Source organism: Pagrus major, chromosome 8 (genome assembly GCF_040436345.1).
Source record: "Pagrus major chromosome 8, Pma_NU_1.0".
NCBI classification, from domain to species: Eukaryota; Metazoa; Chordata; class Actinopteri; order Spariformes; family Sparidae; genus Pagrus; species Pagrus major.
The window spans coordinates 31,605,070-31,631,497 of NC_133222.1; the positions used below are offsets into that span (position 1 = coordinate 31,605,070).

The 26,428-nt window shown below is 39.5% G+C and overlaps 1 protein-coding gene across 1 annotated transcript in view; it reads left to right on the forward strand.

Moving 5' to 3' along the window:
* The window catches only part of cdh13 (cadherin 13, H-cadherin (heart)), a 383,964-nt gene that overhangs the window by 228,744 nt on the left and 128,792 nt on the right, over positions 1-26,428 (forward strand). Inside the window, exon 8 of the mRNA XM_073472809.1 lies at positions 16,352-16,530. Within this exon, the coding sequence (XP_073328910.1) occupies positions 16,352-16,530 (179 nt within the window). The remainder of the gene's footprint in view (positions 1-16,351; positions 16,531-26,428) is intronic.

Here is a 26,428-nt window from a genome sequence, read left to right on the forward strand (position 1 = left end):
AATTGAGCAACCATAACTTAACAAAAAAGAAGCTTTGTGTAGCTCTACCGCAGCTTTTGCTTTTGCTATGACTCACTCCAAAGTCTGCATCCTCTCCCTCTCGTCCCTCCGCTCTACTGTACAGTCGCTAGCTGCTCTGAACTGATTGCCTCCTTTTACTGGGTGAGATCAGATGAATGCCCACTAATAGGTTTTCAGTTTTATTCACTGAGCCCCTGGTACAGAATTAGAGGGATTTTCCGGGGGTAATTAATTGAAGTGTCCTTTTAAAGGGGAAGTATCTTTTGTCTTGATTTAGTGAGTGGAGTCATTAGCCGAAACCTCAATGGTGGAGGAGCAGAGAGATTATGGATTGGTGAATCTCACATTCGCAGCTGATTTACTGCGGTCATTTTGAGAATCATATAGGAGGTTATCATCCAAGCAGTCATGGAACATTATTGTTAATCTCACATATACTGAGGATATGTGCACTGATATGACTCTGTATTTCATCAACAGCAATATCTACCCATTCAACAATTATAACTTGTGATGTTTAGGCAAGCAAAGACGGAACAAATGAAATATGGAAATTAACAGCTCCAGTGATGCAGACACATGTTGTGCTTTTGTGTTACAGATATGCATGCAAGACTCTGTGCCACTGCATATTGTATACAGTATATCTGCACCTGTGTTTCTTCACGCCAGACTGCACGTTTGCAGGTGGTGTTTGCATGTTCTGGCATGTGGATTTAACACAGAGGTGTCACTGTGGGAAGGGTGAGCTGTGTGTTCTGTCTCCCTGCAGTTACAAGCCCTGTTCAGAACTGCCCTGGATGCTGTGTCCTCTTGTCGCCACAGACCAGTGGCGCTGCACTCACAGCTTGGTGCTCAATCAGACTGACACCTGTCTTCATACCCTCCACCCCCACCCCATCCCAACACACACACACACACACATGCTTACAATACAAATTTGCATGGCTATTCTTGTGAGTGACATCAGTTACAGCTATAAACTGATTGGAAGCGTTGTCTGATATACATGCAAAGGGGGTGGCTTTGGCTCAGAGGGTAACATGGTTGCCCACTGATTGGAGGGTCAGTGGTTCGATCCCAGGCCTTTATGCTCCTGATGGCTATTCACTTGAAGTGTGGGTGTGCATATAAATGGTTATTGCTCCTGATAAGCAGTTGGTGTCTTGCATGGTAGCCTCTGCCACCACTGTATGAATGTGTATAATTGGGTGAATGCTGACTTGTTCCGTAGAGCAGAAGGTAAGAATGTGGTCCATTAACCTTGATCTGTCAGAAGAAACTTTATAGGCTACAGTAGTACTCTCATTTTTCCTAACATGCTTTGAAATAACTAAATGGATTGTGACAAATCTATCCGTTTTTATCTGAAGCATTTCAGACGTATTTTTAGTTCAACAACTAGCAGAAACCAGAAAGATACCCTAAACTAAATCCCATACTTTACTGTAACATTGAGCCTCATTTGAAATCTAAATGAACTCTAATTCTCACCCAAAGTATAACCCAATAATCAGCAAGAGGTTTGTAAATCTTGAACAAAATCTATAATAGCTTAGACTAGAGAACATTACAGAGCCAAGACTAAACTGACTCAACGGCGATGTCCAGAGAAAAAAAAATACAAACGCAAAGAGCAGAGGTCCAGATCATCATAATTTCTAGTTTGCATTATGATTCATTGCCATATAAAATGTTTTATTTCCTCTGCCCTGCCCTGGCTTACAGTGGGTATGTTTGCTCAAAACATGATCTTTGTTTTGTCTAGTAGTGACACATCACGTTGCTGTTTTTGATAATCACCAGGCCATGGATTCAGATATGAGTCATACTGATTTTGAACCTCCTGTGGGAAGATTGAACATGTAATTTCATTCTTGATCAAAAGCTCTGTTTTCGCTGTGCATTTGACTGTTGTCTCACGTCTGTGTGAATGTCTGACCCCATGTCTATGTCTGAATCACAATGCTTAATACACAAATTAAATACACATGCACAAACACATGCACACTAATTTATCTACTTGGTGCATTATTCGTAGACATTGTCTTAAACAACAGTCATGTACCATCTAATTCAAAAGGTTTTCATTCTCACTCCCTAATGTTATTAAAGGCTGTGCTTTCAAAAGGTTTGTTTCCATGCTGGATACAAATGGAGAAATACTCAGCATGCAGTTTGTTTATTAAAATTAAAACCTTCAAAGGGAAATTTAAACTGCATGTGTCTCCTCAGGTTGCATTGGTTCTGAGAACTCTTTCAAGTCAATAGACTCATCATCTCATTTGCTTCTTTATCTGTTGTTTTTATGTAATTGAATTGGTGAAAGGCTTTGATCATTTCATGTTATTTAACTGCCTCAAAAGCACCATGATCTTTTTTATAGGAAACAGTTTAAATAAGACAACTCAATATCAACTCACTAACTTATCAACAGCCCAATGAGGGGTTTACTAGCTGATAAACCTCAAAGTTGCTGTACAGTTTTAACATTTCCTCCTATTAATTAACACAATTGAGCCAATTTCATAGCATGATTATTTTTAATTATTGAGACCTGTGAATTGAACTTTAATCAACTGCATTACATACACATTTTCTATACTTTTCTATAGTTCTGTGCTGTTCCTTATTAAATCTCTTTACATCGTTCTCTTTACTGGTGTGTAGCTCACCACAAGAGCTCATCTAACATCCATAATGCACCAAATCTCTCACTAAAATGCCACAACCCTCCATCATTTTGACTGTTTCCAAGACATTAAAGACAGATGGTCAAAGAACTGAAAACTGAGGTAGTTATTTTTGGCCCTCCTGAATCCATCAGCAACCTGTGTGGGAGGCTCAGCCCACTGTCATGTTTTGTGATACCCAAGGCAAAAACCTTGGGATAATTTTAGATTCTGCTTTTAAATTTGATAAACATAAACTTTTATTACCTCCGTGCTTGACTCCTGTAATTCTCTTTACTTGGGAGTCAGTCAGTCAGTCTTCCATCTCACGTCAGCAGAACGCTACTGCAGGGTTTTTAACTGGTCCCCATATGTGTGAGCTTATTTCCCCGGTATTTGCCTCCGTTTGCTGGCTCACTGTCAGACACATGTCAGAATCATCTCTTGTACCCGAACAATGACAACATTTGTCTGCCAATAGTAAAAAAAATCTCTCTCATTACACAATGACCTACCGTACATATATCACTGTTGTCTTGAACGATGTTGTGTTTTTATTATTCACCTAGCATAAAGATTATTAAAGATTATATTGCAGCAAAACAAAGGAAGCTTTAATGGTTTGTCAGAAATTAATCTGAAATTATGCAATATGCTTCATTTTATTGTGCCATTTAATAATCAAATAATTTGAATAATCTCAAGACGCACAATAAAACTAAAGTAAATTCCGTAATGCAATACAAAACTACACATGCGTATTCACCATTCGTACAAGTATAGGACAACTACAGATCTAAAAATACATCACACCCTACTGTCAGTCCGCTCTTGCAATACACCTGGGAGAGAATCTTCTAGTGTTCCCGATCCATCCATGACAATCCTCTGCAGATACACCCAGACATCCACCATTCATTCTGTCCGAGAGGGACATCTGGCCATGTGACTGGTGGTCATAAATTTTCTACCCCTGACAGGAAATGAATTACTCAGTGGGGTTGAGGAATGGAGATTTTGATGCACCATCCTGGGACAGGTGGTAAACCACTTTGTGACTAGAAGAGTATGGTGATACACCATAGTCCCATACAATTACAAAATGTTGTCTGTGCCTCTTTTCTTTTATGGAGGTCATTGAGGCAATTCTTTTCTTATTTTGTGTAACATTTGTTTTTCAATGTAAATCTGACAGGTACAATTTTTCTACAATTGTACCTGTGCAAAATGGAGTGTAGTTTTGGTGGTGGTTGAGTTTGAGTGAGTGAAAAGTTCAAGAATTTTAACAGATGTGCTCATTGTATGCACCTTGTGTCAAAGCAAAGAAAGTCGGACTTGGCAATGTTGCACACTTGGGTACTTTCAACCCAATCGCCAGAATACATGTTGACAATGTGCGTTTCTGCAAACCACAGATATGTTCACACTTTACGTTTCCTTCAGGTCAGTATGATCTGGTCGGGTTTATGTGAAAAAATAACTTTGTCAGGGTTAGGGAAAGATCACGTTTCGGCCTAAAATAACTGCTTTGCCACAAACACGGCTGGAGATGTCCTGAGGTCTCTTCCAAAGCTCACGGTTTTGTAGCCACGAACACAGCAATAAATTGTCTTGGGGTCTCATGAAAACTATCCAGTGGTGTCACTCTTGCAAAACAGTCTGTAACTCCATCACCCTCCATCTGCCGATATGACAGTCAGGTCATAAACATGTAATGTGAACTTGATATGACACATTTTGTAGAAATGTCAATCTGCCGATTAGGCTGATACTGTATACGTGCAGGACACATTAAAAGAAAAAGGAGTCTTGTACAGAGTTTTTCCAACTTTCTGAAACTTTTACTGGAGAGATGAACAACTTTCTTTTCAAAATATTCTTTCATTTAGTGTGTTATTAATGGCTGTGTAGAATATAACGCTGTTTGACATGTCCCTCCAAAATCTCCTGCGTGCGTGTAGTTCGGTTGAGTCCTGGAGACGTTGTGTATGATTGACGTTGTTTTCATCATCAGTGTGTTCATACGCCGTGTTAAGTGTCTTCATTCATTATCATTGATTCATCAGTCATGTATTCAAGTTTTTCCTTCAATTTGCAACAGGTCTATGAGTTTATACCTCCATAAAAGGGATACTGATTGATGATTGGTTCACTTAATTGCATGGTATGAACCAGGACCAATTGGCTATTTATATTTTAAGCTGATAAATGACCAACGGAGGTGTGAAAGCCTAAAGGTCTGGCTCAGAGGGAGTCTACCTTATTGAATTTTGCCAAGCTTTATGAAATCATGCCTCACTTCCTGCAAATCTGGCTTTTTTGTGTAATCTGTCTTTTAATAGTTGGCTAACTTCCTGCATAAAATCCAGTGTGAGAGGTTGCGATCTTTCATTTGAATCGCTCCTCAGGGTCTTGTGTCTTAATGAGTTGCCTTGAGCCTTCAGTCCATATTCCAACGTCTAGTTAAGATGAAAGTCTCACCTTATGAGTCAACCTTGGCTCAGAAACTCACCCTTAAGCCAAGTGCGAAACAAAACGGAAGACAAACAGAGGCACAATCTGCGTACTGTGCTTCTCAGCCAGGGCATGTTAGATAAGAAGGTATAGAAAATAGACAGATTGGTAGGAAATGACAGCAAATGAACTTTTATATACTTTTTATATCGCTACCCATTCCATTTCCAGCTCCTTCTATCCACCCACCTCCTGACTGCGGCATCTGTCATTTTATCCATCTGTGCCAGTGGAAATATCCTCTGCTCCTCCAGAGTCTCCGTCGGTCTCTGTGGAGATCGCCTTTGTGGATCCGTCCAACGTTTCTCCATGGTAGCTTCAGGTGGATGAGCGTGCTGAGCAGCATTAACCATGATCTGCTGTCTAATTGTGCACACACACCAAGATGATCAATTAAACTTAAGAAAATGAAAGCAATATTCTGTCACTCCGTGCCTCTTCAGATTAATGACTCGTTTTGATATTCCGGGGGTTGGACGGGGTGGGGGACTTGGTTCACTTTGGCAGAACATTAAAAGCGTGAAACGTTTGGACATGTCTTGTGGCATCACAGCCAGGAGGTAATTTGATTTTCTTTAATGATAATGGGATCATGTGGTGTTGCTACCGAAGTTTTTCATATAATCAAATCACCCTACACTGAAATAAAGAGTCTGTTGGATAAGCAACAAAAATATGCATCAGTTGCACATAGGAAAATCATGTTTACTGAAAATTCAAGATCATTATAATAAATTCTTATAGATGGTAAACTGTGTGTTGTTCATATTAAAGTGAAGAACTCTAATTATGCTCAATATAGTCAATTACCATCTGTTAAACTAACTTATTTATTTAGTATAGGCAATGTTTTCATGTTCAATAAACTAATCTGCTAATGTAGGTCTCCTGCTATTGAGTGATAAAGCTCTGTCATGTTTTGTTAATCAATTCGTAGATATTTTGAGATTCTGATTTGTGAAGAACAGATTTTGGACATCAGTATGGTCTTGCTGAAGCTTACAAATATACCACCCTACTAAGGTCAAAACCTAGTGGGACGTGTCTGGTCAAGGTGCAAAAATATGGCCAATTGGTTACAGAAGCCCTGCAAGACTTCGGGGGCGACATCAATCACCACCTCTCGTGGAGAGAGCATTTTGGCACTGGGAACCTCTCTCAGGATCTTGGCATATTTCTGTGCAATCCTTAGGACTTTAGGATGTCTGTAGGATTCAGTCATTCAAATTAAAGTTAGAAACTCTTCTTATATCACAAACATTAAAAACACTGTCATTTAACTGTTAACAAATCTGTGTCAAATGTGACCCTAACCCAGCCTCAGGAGAGTTGAGGAGCATCTTAGCTTCAAACTCAGCATCCCTCATTTTATTGCTGACATTCATTGCCCATATCTAGAACAGGAAAATAGATATGAAGTGCAGTTCTGGCATATTTAGAGGATAAAATTAGCATTAACAATTTACAGTTTAAGTCTTGTAATTATTGTTGTCCTACCAGCATCAGAAGAGGACTGACTTCCTCCTCATCAAAACCCTCCAGTTCAAACTCCCAAAGACAGAAACAAAACAGAAACTTTTATCATTACTGGTCTTCTTTCTTAGTGTGACATGAGCAGGGTTCAAACTGTAGTGGTGGAGTGTCTGTATGTGTCTCAGCAACTCTCCATTCTCTCAGCGTAGTTTTGCTCTCCTTCAAATTGAAGTTAATCAGGTCTTCAGCAGTCATCTGATGTGGGATCTGGTTTTCCTGCTGATGCCTGAGAAACTCCATCACCAGTGCAATCTAGAAAACACAAAGGAGATAAGTCATCTTGAAGCACGACAGGACAGAGTATCAGAATGTATCTGGTATCTTGTATTGGTGTGGGCTTGGAAGGATAGTAGGTCTTACCTTTTAGATCAATGTATATAGAAGCGACAATTTATGTATCAATGTAAATGATAGGAATTTACCACATAAAATGGTGAAACTCAAGACAGAAACTTGATAATAATAATTAAATGTTTTTCTCCTCTCCTGTGTCACTATATCTATGTTCTGTTCTTAATTCCTTACTTTTTCTTCCTGTTTTGACCTTCCTTTCCTCTCGAGATAGAGACAGATATGCAAATCAGAGGGGGTGAAGTTCACTACAAGGGGGAAAACCCTCATTAAAATCCCAGATGAAAATAGTTGTGTAGTATGTGCATGTGTGCATATATGTAATTGGACCTAGGACATTATAAAGATACTAGTAGTACCGACACACAGACAAGCTTTACATTTAATCTAATAATCAGGACTGTTGGCTCAATTATTGGGGTTGGCACGTTTGTCTGTGTCTCTCTATCTTCCAGTTTTCCTCTTACAGTTCAAAGACCCGTAGCCCAGATGGTATGATTGACACTTGATGATTGCCCAAGCCTCGTCTGTAGACAGTGTTTACCTCCAGTCCACTGGAATAAGCTGGTTAAAAGAATACATTAAGTAATGAATGATTGGTTAGCTCAAGGGAGATTAAAAGTAAAACTAGAATTACAGGAGACAAGGTGAAATTTCAGCATAGAAGAGGAAATGCAAATGGTATTTATACGGCCTTTGGCAGTTCATTCAACATTTCTGGAGACCAATAAGCACAGAAACAAGTAACAACACCATGCAATTCCCTTTTTAAATATTTTCAGCCATGTTTGCATTATAAACCATTTGTTAAACCCTGCTAAAAGCAAAAAACAAACAAACAATGAAATACCTTCCTGGAGAGAGACAGTTGAGTCTTAATCCACAGATTTTCAAATACTCTTTGGGTTAGCAGCTCAGGTCAGATGCCTACCCAAAGGACTTTGGGGTCACATCTTTCTTCAGGACATGGACATTGTGAACTACACCTTCACAAAAGAGATGTGAATGAGAGTTCAAGTTACCAATACTCCATAAAGTCAGTGTTGCCAGAGTTTCCCCAGAGCTTACAATTGTCATTGTCATTCAAGATATAATATGTAGCAATTCTGCATAAAAATGACTAAACCTTTGTAGTATATATTTTTGAGTTGTGTACTTACATTATCCCCAATGTTTGCAAAAAAATTCAAATCCAGATAAATCCCAGTTTCCTCAAGTTAACAGTGCATTTCACGTGGTCATCTGCCGCTACTTTGAATAGAAAGAGCCACATTGGATAGGTTTTCATCAGCAGTGGTGGTTGTTTAATGGTGTCTACATTAAAAGTAAAGTGAGTTTGACAGCAGGAACATTTGTGTTTATTTGCTCATGCAGTGTTTATACGCTCCAAACAGCCAGTTTACTTTACTGTACACTAGCTGTAAGCTATCGTTAGCGAGCAATCGCACACACAAGGGTGTTTGTCTGTATGGTTAAATTCAGGACAACTTTCGGTGAACTCAGTATTTAAGTGATTTCCCCTGATCTCTGTGTAACATTAGGTAAAGTACATTTCCTCTCCAGCTCCTGTTGACGGTCAGCATTATAGTACATAAAAACCTGAAATGGAGGTCAGCTCAGCAATCCGCCGCTTCATTCACATTGATAAACAGGACTGAAGATAAATCCACATTTTAATCCCAAAAGTTCAGAAGTAATCTCTGAGCTCTCCTCCCGTCGATAAACAGTTCCAGATCAGAGCAGAATACAAAGTGACTCCGGCTGTTTATTCTCCAGAGGATCTGGCTTTAACCAGGACTCTGTAGTCTGCTCAAAGCAGGTGAGCTGTGGCTCTTGCTGCGCACTCCTCCCGGCCCTCCACACGACACTTTAGCTTTGTTTTGATAGAGAGCCCCCTAGTAGCAGAAGTTACATATTGACGTCTAAATATAGCATTTAAATCATTTCTTGTACTGCAGAGTGGAGACCACTTTTGGTTACAAAATGTGCAGGCAGCTAGAAAGAGTTGTTAGGAAGTAACTTTGACTTGGTTTTGTCAAGTAGCCCTGATTTGAACCATTAGTGGCTCAGTATATTTCATTCTGATGTGAGGAAAAACACACGGAGAGGTCTGAGGTTGTTAGAAAATGTGCTATTTAGGATTCATTTCCCATAAGTGCTTTGGCTAATCTTGACTTTGCGGGAGTTTGCTCGCAACTTTTTGTATACGCACCTGCCTCATGAAATGGCTGTGTGAAGTACCTTACTGTTTTAAATGTTGTGTGTTCCAGTAGCTCCATTCATGCACATCTACTGCAACAACATAAACACATACAATACATACATAAAACCGAGGCGTTTATGATACTCATTCTGATTCCTTTCTTATGTACCCTCCTCCCCCGATCTATTTTTTCCCTTTCAAATGACTTAATTCAATTCATTTACTTTTTCAATTATCAAGTTAGGATGTGATTTCATTACCCAGCTTTGATTGTCATTGTTTAGACTGGAGTTGTTTGCCAGGTTCCTCAGTTCATTAGCTTGTGTGTTATTTATATTCTCATTAGCCGGTTATTTACAGTGTATTGTAATTAGTAGAAGTGTCATTGGTATGCAGTGATGAAAGCAATAACTGTCCCTCTGTCTACTCTGTCAATCAGTGTCTGTACGCTGTGCATAAGCACAACCACCAGCATAAAAGCATGTTTTTGTCTATTTGCAGAATGCAGAATCAGCATTTTCATGGATATTTGATGTGACACTTGTAGATTTTGTGTATTACATTGGGTTGCATCTTGTTTAAATTGTTTATTATCTAGTTTTGTCAATGGTGCAGCTGTGGCCTGAGTAGGCACTTACTGAGAAGAAAAAAAAAAACTGCATGGTGAAGGAGGCAAGAAAGGGCAGCTCGATTGTAGTTCATTCATTCGACTGTAAGCTCGGAGCTTAATATCTCATATCTCACAACAGCTTCTATGGATTCAGCCATTATTGCATCTTAAATTAATTTGTTTAGAAAAGTTTTTAAATTCACTGAATGGTGAAACTATAATAATGTTTGCTTTACTTCCTATCTGTATATATAAAGTTTTTCTTCCCACATTTATATTGCAAATCAAAATTGTGCTTAATCAATTAAACATTCCGAAAGTAGCTGCATCCTCACAGGACTAATTTTTACTTAAAGCTGAGGAGATTCTGCCAGACAGATGGTTTATTCTTGTTTCTACTGCAGTTAAACAAAGTGTTCATTCTCCTTTTGTTTTTCTGTTGCTCGTATTGCCAGAGCTTCCTTTTGGCACTTGAGAATGAGCCGCAGTGTTTACTATGTGTACAGCTTTAACAAGAGATCCTAAAGCAAGGAAAACAAGTGAAGGCCAATGGAATGAATAAGCTGGAAAACAGCAGCCCACATGCTGATAGTACCTTTACAGTTATACAAATCAGTTTAATTGGCTGGAGAAAATTAACAGATATGTGTTCATACAGGCACGCAACAGGCTAAACAAGAAGTGTGCAGTAGACCTACTCTACATAAGATATGCATGTATTCTTATCATTTGATAATTGTAAAAGACATTTAAAGACATGGTACAAAAAAAACACATCCTTTTCACATCTTTAAAATCAGAAAATCAGATTTAGAAAAGTGGTCATGACCACATTAGGACTTTAGCAGTATGTAGTTTGACACAACGCTGCAACACTTTGTATTAAAGCAGAAAGGTAGAAAGTCAGGAAAATAAAAGGATTTGAAAAATTACCACCGCAAAATCCACATGAAAGTCATTTTCAGGTGCGAACATGGAGTGCTCTGATCCAAAGAAAATCTGATCTTAGAATCATCTCTTTGAAATGACACGTTTAACAAAAGACAGAGAGGCAAAAAGACAGGCCAGCATTTAAGCACCGAAGAGTAGTGTAGTGCTAATGATAGGCAGGTAAACAGTGTAGACAGGTAGAGTACAATGAAGCACTCTGTCAAATAGACAGCAGCCTCGCTACTAGAAGCTGTACAATGTAATATAAGAATATACCTGTACCACTTTCAAAACTGTCACCTTTATACATAATAGACATCTATTTGCAACCTAATAGGAGACATATAGAAGTAAGTGGGAATAAATGGCTGTACCAAGGATGAAAACCACAGAAGCACATTGTACTTCTGGACTGGTCTTATAGTAGTTAGGATCCATTGTTGTTTCAGTCTATGCAGACATTATTTAGTCCTCTTATATAGACATCTTTCCCAATCTGTTTTTTTCTCATATATACGTATATATGTTTGAAAGATTTCTGAAAATATTCAATAAGATTGAAGTGAAGACAGGCCTTAAACCAGTTGTTTACAGCCTGATTTTATTTTATTCTTTTTGCCTGTGACCCTTTAAACCAACGCAAAGTCAACTCATGAACCCTCATCTACAGTCGTGTATGTCTACAAGCTGTTGCTCTTCAGTCAAACTGTTGTTCACCTCTCAGATAGGCCTTTTCCACAGTAGACACTTTGGTTTATCATAGCAAGAAAAGGACAAGTGTCCCAGTCAGCCATCACAGTGTGACAGTGAACAAACATACATGATACCAGGACCCTGAAACTGAAGCAGCTAAATGCAATTCAGCTGTAATGTCTTATATACGGAGCTATAAAGCCACTGAGGAAACAATCAAAGTTATTTTTATTTTTTTTATTATTTATTTATTGAATTGGGACAATGCACATTCATCAACATTGATGCGTTAAGCATCAGTGTAAATGTGCCGGACTTAGCGTAACTGCTAAATTTCAGCCGTAGTCCCAAGGCAGGTTCCTAGACAACATAGACACAGAAGACTTTAGAACCTCGCAACGACAAATCATACAATGGACAATTACAAAACAGAACACAGACAGACAATATCAAGACAAAGCAGACGCAGACAGACAAGATAAAACAGGCAATTTTAACCCACAGTTACAGAACAACAGACCAAAAGCCCCCGGGATCAGGCATCAGATTAAGAGCAGTATTTAAGCTATATAGGCTCATGTCTGATTTGTTTTTAACAAATGTTTGCGATTTTTTTTTAAAAGTGAGTAGTTGTCGCAGTTTCTGATGTGTGATGGTAACTTGTTCCAGGACTGCATTCCTCTTACAGAGACGACCATTTGACAAAATTTTGTTCTACGCCTCGGTACATTGCAATCACCTCTAGTTAAGGCTCTGGTTCTTCGTCCTTCATTATTTTTTTTCTGAATGAATTCATTCAATGGTGGGGGGGCAAGTGCATTTAAAAGTTTGAAAATGAGGCAAAAATGAGGTTATATGAAATATGTTTCATCAAGACTGATCACTGAGCAACTGGTGCACAGAAATGCATTACATGACATTACCCTTCTTCAACAGAGCTTAATTTCTTTCTTTCTTTCTTTCTTTTTTTCTTTTTTCACTTTAAAATGCATTAATGTTACATCCACTGGTAGTATAAATGGATATACAAACAATGAGGCAGAGAGGTATCTTTAAGCAAAATTTAAAAAAATGTTTCAGAGATTATTTTCTACCAAAAATATAATCTAATCCTAATTTTCATTTCAATGGCCTGTTTCTTTTCATTCCAAGGATAGCTATGAAAAAAGAGACATAACATAACTATTAACATACAAAAAGGAAGGAAGGTAAAAGGAAAACCAATTTATGATAAAATAAATACAACTTCTTGTAGCAGGCTATATTCAGTTTCATACATGATACAGTGAGATATTTGGATACCCAGGAGAATACAATAAGGATATTTCTTTAATCAGTCATTCCATTTTTTAATTGCTTGTTGTTTTTCTAAGTTTAGAGAGAACATTTTCATCATGTAAATATCCATTGTCACATGTACTTCTAAACTTTGTGTTCCTCTCTCCATGCCTCCGTTCCTGTCTCTCGCCTCACTGATTTCACTCTAACATTTTCATGTAAGCTCATCCCTGCTGCCACCCCTTTACTGCATCCTGCCTCTCATGAATATGTGCTTCTAATTCATCGTCATGTATCTCTGGTGTTTGAGAAGATGATTCATCTTTGAACTTGCTGTGATCTCATTCGCACCTGAGAATAGAGCAGGTCAGGAGTCTTTTTCACTCACTTGAGTCTGATTAATATAAATCACATTTCAGATTTTGGAATATCCATTGTACACGTTGAATAATTTAAAATGAATTACTCACACTTGTGCAGATGCACTGTGACACTTAAACAGTGTGTATGTGCGCAAACACGCCCCACACAGTAGCCTGGAATACATTTACCCTTTTTTCGATGTAGTCTATGTTCTCTGGGCTTTTTCGCACTGTGTCAGTTCCCTGGTGGCACCCACGGTTCTGCCGGCCCCCACTGATTTCCCTTGGTGTTTGAGAAAGATACAGGGAACTAGCTGTGGGCAACAGCACCGTGTCCCACCAGCCTGTTTGATGAAATCAATCCACAGCATGTGTGTGTGTGTGTGTGTTTGTGTGTTTGTGCGTGCGTGCGTGCGTGCTTGCGTGCTTTCTTTTTCCGTGTCTTTTCTTGTCATGTGTGAATTGGTGCTGATTTACCTCATTTTACCTATTTTATTGATTGAGCACCTCACACATGTGCAGCTCTTTATACAGTAACTTAATAGAAACACTACACACAGTGTTTACAGACCCTTTCTGCCATCTTTATTGTATCACTTTCCTCTACATCCAGTCAGAGCTGCTGTCATCCAGCAGCACAACAGATGGGTCCAAGTGATAGCGAGGTAATGTTAGTCCTGCGCATTCACATCCATCCCACCATACAACCATCCAATGCAGTTAAGATTGATTGAGCCCTGGCTCCTGCCAGAGGATCAAGCTGATAAAAGAGGGCAATGAGTCTTCAGCGAGGCCACCCACATGAGATCATGTTATGATTAAACACAACAGACATCAGCTGTTGGAGTTATACCCAGATCCATTGTCCCATTATAGAATGCTAGATGTTTATCATGTAAGTTGATTGCTGCTGATGCTGCATTGTATTCCGGACTGACGAATGCTTATTGGTTACATGATACTCAATTGCAAGTGGAATTATGGTATCCGATGGAGACAGTGAGGATTGAGAGGGTCATCTCGACTCTGATATCCCATAAAACATGTAATGCGCGATTGTGTTGCGTTCAAGGGACCTCGCTTTGCCAGCGGAATGAGAACATAATTCACTGAGATCTGTTCAAGATAACCAATTTAGTCATCGTTTTTAGCACCCTAATTTGCTGCCAGTTAGTGTGTCTGTGTGCAAAACTGTGTGTCTGTTGGTGTGCATGCTCACTGAGTCATCTCTAACATTGTGGCTTTCGAGGTGTGAAGTGGAACAGAGTATAGGTAATGAAGGAGATGGCACTGTGTAATTATTCTGCAGAGGAAGGATTACTGGTTTACTTAACCATTAATGGTTCACCTTGAAGTGCAAATGCCAAGGGGATAAAACCCACACCTCTCTGCCCCTCATTACCTTCCGCTGGACTAAAGACGTTTGCTCCTAAGCCACTGTTATTTAATGTAGACTTTGCATATTTTCCAGAAGCCTCTTTTGTATCTCATTTGAATAGTTTGGCTAATGTCCTGTGGCAAAGTACCGTCTGGTATTAAGGAGAAGCATGAAAACAGATCAATGTTTATGAGCCATGCTATGCAGCACTGCTATTTGATGCTTAGGAGGATGTTTTGTTAAGTATGTGGGTCACAGAAGAATCACAAGAGGTTTCTTGCCAGAAAACACTGAAAACTTTAGTGGGTTTAATCATTTCAGAGAAGAATCAGCTTCATGTAGGCAGGATTCAATAAAGAAAAGCTTTTGCCTGCTCTTATTTTGTTAAAAAACTGAAAGTAGAGGCACAGTCATCCACATTGATTTGCTGTGCTATTTTGGAATTACGCTGCATTATTGCCACCAAAATCTACTGATTATAGCTCTGTAGTGTTGGTAGGAGAGAATGACACCCCGCAATTTAAAGTAAATCAGTGCAAATTCACACAGACAAATACATAGACTCTCACACACACAGCTGTGCACAGCTATCCTTAGCTATCCTTGTTCGGACTTAACACTGACTTCCATTCATATTTACATCCTAACCCAAACTCTGACCCTAACCCTTACCCTATGGTAAAAAAGACATGTGTAAACACACATACACAAAGTCATCCATCCTCAGAAGTGTCGATCTGTGTCCCAAACATACCGTCTCATTAAAACACAGTCACGCATCTCTCTAAGAATGAGTGGAACTTAGTGCTTAAACAAATTAAAGAGGTATTCAGCTGATGGTAATTTAAGTGGATGTATCCAACTGCAGCTTTAACATGAAGCCTTGGGTGGAGAATAACGTTTCATTTCTGCCTGAAATAGAGAGATATGAAATACAACTCAGAAGAACCACAACCTAAACCAGTCTCTCTCTCTCTCTCTCTCTCTCTCTCTCTCTCTCTCTCTCTCTCTCTCTCTCTCTCCATGTATGTATATATATATATATATATATATATATATATATATATATATATATATATATATATATATATATATATATATATATATATATATATAAACATGTGTGTGTGGGTTGAATTGTGTGTCCCACTAAATCTGTATAAGTGTATCTCATTGCTGACAAGAGACAGAGATTGAGGGTTAAGGGTGTGTCAAGGATTGCCTCCCATTTCAGCTCAGCTGCAGTGGCAGGATTTCCATTTTTGTTCCCATTACCAAATAAACTGCACCATGCTGTTAAAGCTGACATGAGGGAGGAAACACATTAATAGGAAAAGGCTAACTTTTTTAAGTGGCTGTCTGGGTAGCTGTAGCTCGAAATTGCACTTTTCATACACCTGCTGCCATCGCTCTAATTTTAGAAATCCAAACATGAAACATATTTTCATACAAAAGAAATATCATGAAGACACTAAGCTAGTCTCACTTTTGCTGGCTAAACTGTGTTAGCATGAACATTATTAATTTCGATTTCCTGAGTTTATTTCAGAAGCATTTCCTCCTCATTGTTTTGTTTATACAATAAAAAATGCATTTATGAAGACATTTAATTTAATCTGTTTTGCTCTCCACTCCATCTCCAGAGTAAGAAAAACAGCTCCTGCAGTTTCTTCTAAAATTCTGTTGTATTCGAGCACAAGTATTTTATTCATGACACCGGCACTTTGCTCCCTTTCCCACATGTTGTACATGACAAATATGTTCAAGTTGAGACTCAACCCCCCGTCTCTCCACTGTCCTCTCCAGGAACCACAGTGATGACGATGATGGCGTTCGACGCGGACGACCCTGCCACAGACAACGCTGCACTGCGCTACAACATTGTCAGGCAGTCGCCAGACAATCCCTCATCAAACATGTTCTACATTGATGCAGAAAGAGGCGACATCGTCACCGCCATCTCCCCTGTGTTACTTGACAGAGAGGTGGGTTGACTTGGAAAACGTGTGTGTGTGTGTGTGTGTGTGTGTGCCCAAGTGGAGTGTGAGTTGTTGCTGGACAGGCGCTTGTCACTTACATGTCACTAATGCTGCCAGTGAGCAGGGTTAAGAAAGCATGTATGTGTGTGTCATATGCAGTCTATATGTGTGTGTCTTTGTGAGAGTGGGCAGGCGCAGAAGCCACAGAAGGGTCTCTCCATTTCTCCGTCTAACCGGAGCGAGACAACGGAATGATTGCTTTTTCAGTAGGGTGACGAATGCCAGAACATCGATTGGGTTCGCTGGTGGAAGAGGAATATTAGCTGTTGTCAGACACTTAGCGCATAGTTTAATTGAGGTGATACACACTCATCCGCCCACTCTGGTGGTGTCCAACAAGCCTGGCTGAAAACCTCCCATCCGGAACTGCTGGAACCACAGCGGCCCTGATGAGCCGCTCCCCGAGCTACAGTAAACTGTTTAATGGAGGCGTAATTGATTAAAAGTACTGTGGAATGAGATGTAATCAATGCGGTGAGCTCAGTTGCTGCTGGGTTTTGTGAAGGGATTGAGAGATTGAATGATTCAAATGATGTATGTTGGTCCGTGTGATAGAAAGAAATGTACAGAGGTGGCAAAAGTACAAACATTCTTTACTCAAGTAGAGGTGCAGATACTTGTGTATAAAAAGACTTTCATACTCACCGTATTAAAGTAAAAAGTATAACACTGAAGGACATTTTTACCGGCCATTTCTGTGCATTGCTCACTGAACCTCAGGACATAATAAAATTCAAAGACCATCTTTTGTCAATGCCCAAGAAAGATAGCTGATAGCTGTTGAGTCTCATTCCCACAAGGTAAAATGCTGACATTTTGGGGTGGTAAAGCGCCCTGTGCAAAAAAATTAGAAAATACAGGGCATGGTCTACGAGATATGATAAGAGACAGAAACACACTTTTTCTCCCCATTTGAGTCTCCCTCTCTGTCAGTTTTTCGTCTTGCACTGACAGGTTGAAATCAGTCTTGTGATATTAGAAAGGGGGTGTATACAAATGATCAATAATTCCCTGCAAATGCATTACAACTCAAGTAACAAGCCTGCTTTGAAAATGTAAGGAGTAGAAAGTACAGATATTCGTGTTAAAATGTACGGAGTAAAAGTAGTTGGAAAAATATATACTCTACTACTAACTAAGTACTAAGTAAGGTACAGATACCTGAAAAAGCTACTTTAGTGTTTGTACTTGTACTTGTACTTTTACAAGTGAAAGAGGTTTGTTGAGTTGAAGAGGTGGGAAGTAACAAAGTACTAAACATACTGTTTCACCTCCAAGATATGTCAAAAGATAACACTCAATGTAGAGAAAAAAGAAAAAGCAGCAGTACTCCTCCACCGTCCTGCAGCCAAGATTTATTACAACCACTAACTGGCTGGTGTTAGAATGTGCAGTTGAATGCCTTTGAAGAAGGCACATAGCCAAATTATCAGCCTGTTTGTAGCCTCAATAAATCTCTGAGAAAAAAATAAAAACATATTCTTGCCATCACTTTATTCTTCATTGGCAGTATACTCTTAAAATTATTAGTAAGTCCTTTAAAGTCACAATGACCCGAGACCCCAGTCAACCTCAGAATCCCATTGGTGTCATGTTTGGTTATTTCACTTTCAGCACTGATTTAATGAGCACCTTAGGTGGTGGCTACACATGGTTTATCCTGACAAATCATTTTTAGTTCATATTCATTGGACGGTGTTTGGACAGGGCTGATTGCACAACTGTTCCTGTGCAAAAGAATACATGCAGTGAAGGAAATGTCTTTCTCTCAAATAGCATCAAAGCCAAAGAAATGAAATCCAAAACAGTGATTTTTTTTTTTCCCACTACACAGCCAACAGCTATGACGAATCCCTGTGTGTGATACCGGCCCTCTGTGGTGTTAATATAGCTGCAGATGTGGCCACCCAGAAGCTGTATAAGCCCAGAGCAGCGTGTATGATTGTCTTTATGTTGTATCTACAAGTATCTATCCCCTACACAGATTTAATTTATTAGTGTGCTGGATTTTTCAAAAATATCCCCAGGGGTTTTTAGAGATAGTCCAGCCACAGTGCAGCATCTGTGTGAAATAAGAAGAAGGAAAAAAAGGAATAGAAGTTCGACTTCTTCAAAAGCACAGTCAGTCAGCAGAGCCAGATGGAAGTGCAGAAGGCAGAAGTTTTAAACTGTCCTCCTCTAGGTCTGCAGAGATTTAAACCTAGACACTTCAGCACATTCTCGTAAATATGGCTCCAGCATGACACCCATTTATTCCATCTGCCATCCAGACTATAGTTTTTGAGGACAGCATGTCCAACATATGTGTGTATTTGTGAGAGAGAAAGAGAGAGAGAGGTTTACACACTTAAAAGGAAGAAAGAGCGAGAGATGGCCAAACTTTGCCCTTCCGAATTCCTCAGACATAATTCAGGTGGAGCTCTAAGTGTATCTGGATAGACACCTCACCTACCCCAGGGAGGCTGAAAGCAATCCGGAGAAAATTGGACAATCAATTTTGTGACATTGAAATCAGTTTGATTTTTCCACTAGTGCTCTCTCTGCGGCGTAAAATTCTGTCTTGATATGCACATTTATTCCACTGCTCTGTGTTTTTCTCCTCACTTTGCTCCCGACACGTCTCCCCTCACTGTCTTATATTATTCTGACACACGAAGCTGTTGGATCAATGGCAGGCTGTAATTTTTGACGGCTGGTATTGCTCGGGGTATGGGGCCATTCTCTTAAGTCTGCAAAGACGGAGAGGTGTTCAAATCTTTACTGGATACAGATTGAAATCTCTCTTAATCATCAGAACGCTGCTAGAAGGAATCAAACGGCTTTACAAAACTGTCCAGCTTAAACAAATTTCTACTATAGAGCAGAGGCTGTTCTGTGTAGCTGCTGCATACAAACACTTACTCGTACGGCACACCCTGGAATTTAAATCTGATTAGGTCTAACAGGGAATAAATTTGACTGGTAATGAGAAAGAAAAGGGTTGAAGTCTCTCACCAGTGTTAATAAGCCTGTTCTACCCTCTTTGGCCTATGTGAAGGCAAGCGTATGGCAGCTTGACAGAGGCAGCCTGTGAGGTGTTATGTTATCTTTCTGAAAGATAGAACGGAATTATGTTTTGTTCCTGTGTGTGATTAAGTATGTGTATCCGTGAGTGTGTGTTGGTGATATAACTTGTCTAAGCTTGAATTAATAAATCAGCTTTTCAGAGAGAATATCATCCCAGCTGTTAGTCAGGGAGGAACTTCCATCACAGAGGCTGAAGACATCGTCTCGCTGATCCTGCATAATACGGAAAAACTAAATCCCAGTATATAAGCTGGTTGATTTATCAGTCAAACCCTCGTTCCCTCAGTCAACTTTGCTTTCATGCGCCACCTCCCATTGTCACGACCCGACTGCGGTACATGCGTCTCAGAGGATTGTGAACTGTGAGGAGCAGAGATGTGAATTGGAAAAGAAGTGAGGAGAGCTGGAAGGGGAAAGTAAATTTCCCCTTTGTCTTCAAATTAACACGGCTCCTCTGAATGCGCTCAGGTCTACTCGTGTGATGTAACTCATTTGCAGTTATATATACTGTATACAATAGCTTGTAACAAGCAAAAACCTTTAAATGAACCAACCCCATTGCCGGACAAAGGTGACAAAATACCACATATAAGTTAAAACTTTCTTTCTGTTGAAACTTTAGTTGCTTTAGGTTCGATTTAAATCTTTTTTCTGTTACAATGCTGTGCTTGTTCTCTAGTTAGATTTAGGCAAAAAAGGCACTGGTCTTTGGTCTAGATAATGCTTGTTCTTTCTTATATATATTGGGCACAACTCGGGGCCCCAGAAAAGAAGAGATTAAAAAAAAATAATGACAAAGAAAAAATATAATCATGATTAAAAAAACAGAAGCGATGAGGAAAATGTGAATGTAATGTAATGTTATAATAATTAATGATACTGAATTCAAAGGTTAAGGTTAGGGAAAGGGGCTAAGGGCAGGTTAAACTGATAGAAATAAGGCTTAATTAAGGCAATGGTAATTTAAAGGTGAGACAATTCAAAGACAACTGGGGGTTAAAGTACAAAAAAATATTGAGTTTAGCCAAAATTAGGTTTAATAAGGTTAAGGTTAGCGAAAAAGATCAGGGACAGGTTAGAAATACAAAAAAGGGTGAGGGTCATGTTTTGGCTTAAAATACCTCTTTTGGTAACTACAAGAATGGCTTGAGATGTCCTGAGGCCTCATTAAAGATGCTTGGTTTTGTCGCCATAAACATGGCTGGAAATTGTCCCAAGGTCTCCTTAAAAATATCCAGTGCTGTCAGGCTTACAAATGTTGAAACGCAGACTTGAACTGTAGTCACTGGCTTAACTACCTTGTCGCCTCTAAATCCATCGCTATCGGCTCCACCTCCTGACATGAAAGTCAGGTAATAAACATGTAATGTGATCGTCATTTGACACGTTTTGTAAACATGTCAATATAGTACGTGACCTATGACACGTACAAATTTGAACAAATCAGCTTTTTGCCGAAACGTTGACTACTTCATCCAGGTGACTAAGGTGAATGAACACGTTTACAAAACATGATCTGTGGTCTTTTTATTCAGATACATTTTGATTTATACTGTCATTTTGAGAAATGATGAATACCAATTCAAGAGCACACACTTACACGCTCAGAAAGTTTACCTCAATGTAGAGACGAGGAGGGGGCTGTGCTGAGAGGTAATAACGCACACCAAACAAGAAAAATGAAACATCAGTGCAGAGGTTATTGGCTTGAACTTCATACAGAATATATTTGAAGTCAGTGACAGAGTGATCACATTTCCGAGACACGTACTCAGACATATGGCGGTGCCACACACACACAAATGCACACACACCAATCATTGTGATCTATTTTAGTGCATGGAGTGTCCGTGTGCAGGCAGGCTGTAACCAGAGAGGACAGACTGCTAATGGCAGTGTGACTTTCTGACTCTCTAATGCTCTCTGGCCAATCTGGGAGCTGTCACCCGCTAAGGATAGCCAATCGATGGAGTCGGCTGACCCCTCCATCCCCTTCCATGTTCTACAAAGGTGAATTACATAGAGATAAAATGGATGTCTGTGTGTGTGTGTATGTATGTGTGGAATTGTGATGTTTATATTTGGGTTGATAGAGCTGGATGTTTCTTTTATTATCCAGGTTTGTTTGTTTACTCCCCTCCATCTTTGGAGATGTGTTGCGAGCTCTTGTTGAATCCATTTTTTTCTCTCTTGGACCGAAAGCACCTCTTAACAACCAATACAGTAGAACCATATGTCCTGTTTTTTTTCTTTTTCTTTTTGTTGTTTTTGTTTTGTTTTGTTGTTTTTTTTTATGTGAAGGTGACTTTCAGATAGAAAAGTAATGCTTAGCAATCACTATTGAAAATAGAATTGCACCTGAGAACAACAGTCCGACAAAAGCACCAGTCTTTACTCAAGGTCAGTTGAATAGTGTGCAACCTGTTCCACTGCATAGAGTGTGGAGCGCATACTTACGCCAAGGCCCAACAGTCCCCATTAATCCAATCAAGCCCAATCTAATATCAAACTCGGTAGCCCTGTATGACTCTAAATATTAAACCACCGATAAGTGCTTAACCGTGATTTAAGATGACCAGATCTGTAACAGACAACCACTAGGACAACAATACAATGCAACATAATAGGTTGATAAAAAGAGGCAAGTGGCGACCTGCCATTCACCCAATGCCAGCTGGGTATTAGCGGATAAGCGGTTACAGATAATGATTGAGTGAGAATGAGTGAAAAAGAGAACCAAAGTTACGCTAAACACAAAAAAGCATTAATTCAACACATAATAACACACTATATACAAAGTTTTGGGGGAAATTATGCTACACGTAGTCTATGTTGATAGATACAGAAACCCTGTTGTACGCATGCATAGATACCAGCCACTTAAATACAGCTGATTTTTTTCATCAAGATTCATGCATTCCCTGAGAAATAAACTACAATGTTAAAAAAAAAAGTGCAAAACAATTATTGGGTTCCGTCCCATTACAGTATTCGGATCCCCACCAAAAGCTAATGGGGTCTATTCTGGGCCGAGACCCATCCTCCATCCAAGTTTCGTGGAAATCTTTTGAGTAGTTGTTGTTTTTTTTTTAAATCCAGCTCACAAACCAACCAACAAATAAACAGACACAAGTGGCAATATAACTTCTTTGGTGGAGCTAATAATTTCTGTTTACAGGATGGGTCATAATGTTGGCACACGCAACATCTGTCAGCAAATGATTTTTGGCCTTGTGTTTATGAAGCACTTACTTTCCTCCTGCCTGCACTGTAAAGGTGTTAAAATGACCAGTTATGATCAACTTGTACAAATCCAGAGTAACAGGTAGACGGATGAATGTCCACAATTATCCCTGATCTGCAGTACAGTATGTAATGGCATCTGTAAGTAAAGTGATCCAATGATTGTCTAGCACGACCTTGGCAGTGTGCTTCCTAACAGTGATGGCTGATAAGAAAGCTTATCCTGTCTAATGGCTCAGTTGGCTTGGTGGCCAGAGTGGCTACATGCCTATGCGCTGTGATGAATGACAACTGAGGACTCGGGCAGTTTCCACTCTTCAGGCAAACTGCATTAATTTTCTCTGCTTTCAGTGTTGTGATTCTTAGCTCTTTTAATGCTCTTTTTTCTCCATCCTCATCTCTCCTCTTCATTTTGCCGTTTTCTTGCTTATTTTCATTTGCTGTTATTTTCTCTCTCTTTCACCCTGCTCACTGTCTATCTGTTCTTTGTTTCTGTCTGCCTCACCTCCCCTTCGCTGTCAACACTTCACTGTGGACATCCAATTACTCGCAGGTCATAGCATAGTGATTCCATTCAGAGCAGCGCCATTCAGCGTGGGGCCCTCAAACAGCCATTCAAATTACATCCTCGGCTGCCTTCAGAGTTGGCGCTCTGCAAAATGTTGTTTTCAAACATTTCTGAGGCCACCACCTAATCTGATCCCCCAAACATAATTGAATGTCAGTCGTCACATAAAGATGCTTTCCTCTCTTCAATTAGCGCCTCGTTTCCGCATGTCACGGCAACGAGACAAAGCAGACAGAGAAATATTTACTCCTCCCAGGTAGAGGCAGGGGAGAGTTATTATATTATGTCATTTATATGCAAATAATACAGCACAGGGAACACATTGATAAGATTTCATTACAGCAGATCTGATGTGCACTTCACTTTATAAACTCCCTTTCATTCCCCTATTATGATCTGAAGATTGGAATGGTGCGAGTAGATGAGAGATGCAGAGAGGACAGAGGTATAAGGCCCTCAGGAGGCCCAGGCCTGGAGTCGGTGTGAGCAGGAGCACTAGAGCCTGTGAGATGGCCGACGAGAAGGACGAATGATCAGAGAGTGAGTGAAGTGGCGGTTCGATATCTGCTACAAGATGCAGCCTCCAGTCGGCAACTTAATAGAGGAGTGAAACTGTGTGGCAGAATGGAGAACAATTTTTAGCATCAGTGTAGTGATTTTATGCGCAGCAGCAACAGAGTAGCCAAAGTGTTTTGTATTCACTGCCGCCGCGCAAGATGTTTTTTTTACCATATCTGCAGCCATGAGCTTCGGAGTTGTGTGAAAGTTATAAGTTATAAGATACAGAAGTGCAATCTGCAAGAACTAAGGGAATAAGAACCTGTACAGTGTAGAAATGAACTTCAGCTAGTGTAGAATACAAGTAGTGTGAAATATATTCATAGATCTTTTTACCTCCCAAACATAGCCAATATAGAATAGTTTTTCTGTACCCTGTTATGCCTTGAATAACGTGTGATGCTGTGAAGTTTTGATTCGTATGTGCAGGTAGAGAAGGGAGAAGAGTGTTAGCTGGTTTTCGCGCCATCAATGTATTGTGTCGATTGCTTTCAGTGTCCACAATATGTGAAATATTTCTCACTGCTGATCAAACTTATTCTAACTGGGACTGGAGATCATTATGTGAAATCACAGCACATTAGTAAGGTAGATTATATAGCATGTTTACATATACAGTGTTTGACTCGCTCAGGTCTTCATCATTAACATATTAAATGGATGTATGTTTAACTTGTTAAATATCCTCCAGACTGTTAGAGTTTATCAAAGAAGGACCCAGAGGCACAGCACAGAGGCAGGCAGGATAAATAACAAAAAAGTGAGCTTTAATAACAAAGCCCAAAATCCAAAATGCAAGCAAATAAAAGGGCAGGTGACAAAAACACTGGCAACTGAAAGGCAGGCAAAGGAGAATCCAAGAAAACTACACAGTGATACAAAAAATTAGAACAAACCAGAAAAGAAAACACAGACAAACCAACAATGGGTGGAGGACGAACTGACTTAAATACAAAGGGACTAATTGACAAAAAATATCCAGGTGTACATAGAAAAAGGGTGGAAAAAAAGACAAAGACAGGAAGTGGAAATTAAAACAGGAAATCACAAAACTGAATCTCAGGACCATGACACAGACATGATGAAGACATGTAAAGGAACTTCTCTCTGATATAGTTTTTCTAAAAAAAAAGAAAAAAAGAAAAAGATTTTAAACTCTGCACGTACACATCATTCAGCACAGTGAAGATCAAACAGCAAACATCAAGTAGCAATAAGCACAACACAGTTTTGTGTAGAGGGGAATTTAAAGTTTATAGCAGTTGTTAAAAAGTTTTGACACATGTGGACAATCGGTGATATACAGGGGGGAGGTTTTTTAGTTGATCATGTTTTCTAGTCTGTCTGACTCATTGATCCTTTGTCTGACTGAGGTTTGCGCAAATTAAAATCTAACGGCTCGACCACGGATCTGAAACAAGGTAAAAAAAAAATACAATGGATCCACCCCCTCTGTTAAAAATCAACCAATCGCCTACTAGTGAACAAAATGTCGGCATCCTTTCCTTCTATACTTTAATGTAATAAGTGTCTTGAGAACACATGTGGACTGAGCACCTTTGTCTGTATGGCATGTAATAAGAATATTAATTATGCATTTGATGGAAATAATAAGTACATTATGGCATTATCACAACACAGATTTGTTTTACTGTTTTAATAAAATATAATTAAAGTAAAATATTTCCAGGGAACAATACTCTCAATGACATTTCTATTCAGACATTCGATATGTGCCTACAGTAGCAGCAAATCATAAACCAAACTGGGCTCCTTGGAGTTGAACATAAACAGACACATCCACAGCGGTATTTTTCATTTCATTTGGCTGTTTCAGTCACTCAAGATTAGTGTGAACAACATGTTGAGTAGTTAAATTTAGACACTTCGTAGGACAGCGAGAAGTTAGAATCAGATAACACATCCTCACAAACAGATGATGGCCTTAACACAAAAAAGATGTGCAGAAAGGAAAGTGAAACACTTGAGTACATTACCAAGAGATCCCATTATAAAGAGTGTTTCTGCAGTGTCTCCTTTTCTGATGGCCAGTAGCCAGAGTACTGGCAGCTGTAATCAATACAGTGTAGTTGGTGTGAACCCAACCACCTCACGCTCTCTTGTTCCTCCACGAAATGAACAAGGTGGATACCGTTCACAGGCATTGATGAAATACGGTACCCCTCCTTTCCCCCTCCATCTCAATCCTTCCTCTCCTCCTCCTTCCGTCTCTCCCTCCTCTATCATGCCTCTGTCCAGTTGCATTAGTGAGGAAATGAGATTCCCCCTAATTAATTAGATCTCTGAGTGCTAAAGATGAAGATTACATCCCAATGAAGGTTAGAGGTGTCAATCACAGTTTTTTTTAGGCTGAGCATTCCTCAAGATAAATTGAGCCCCCTGGGCATT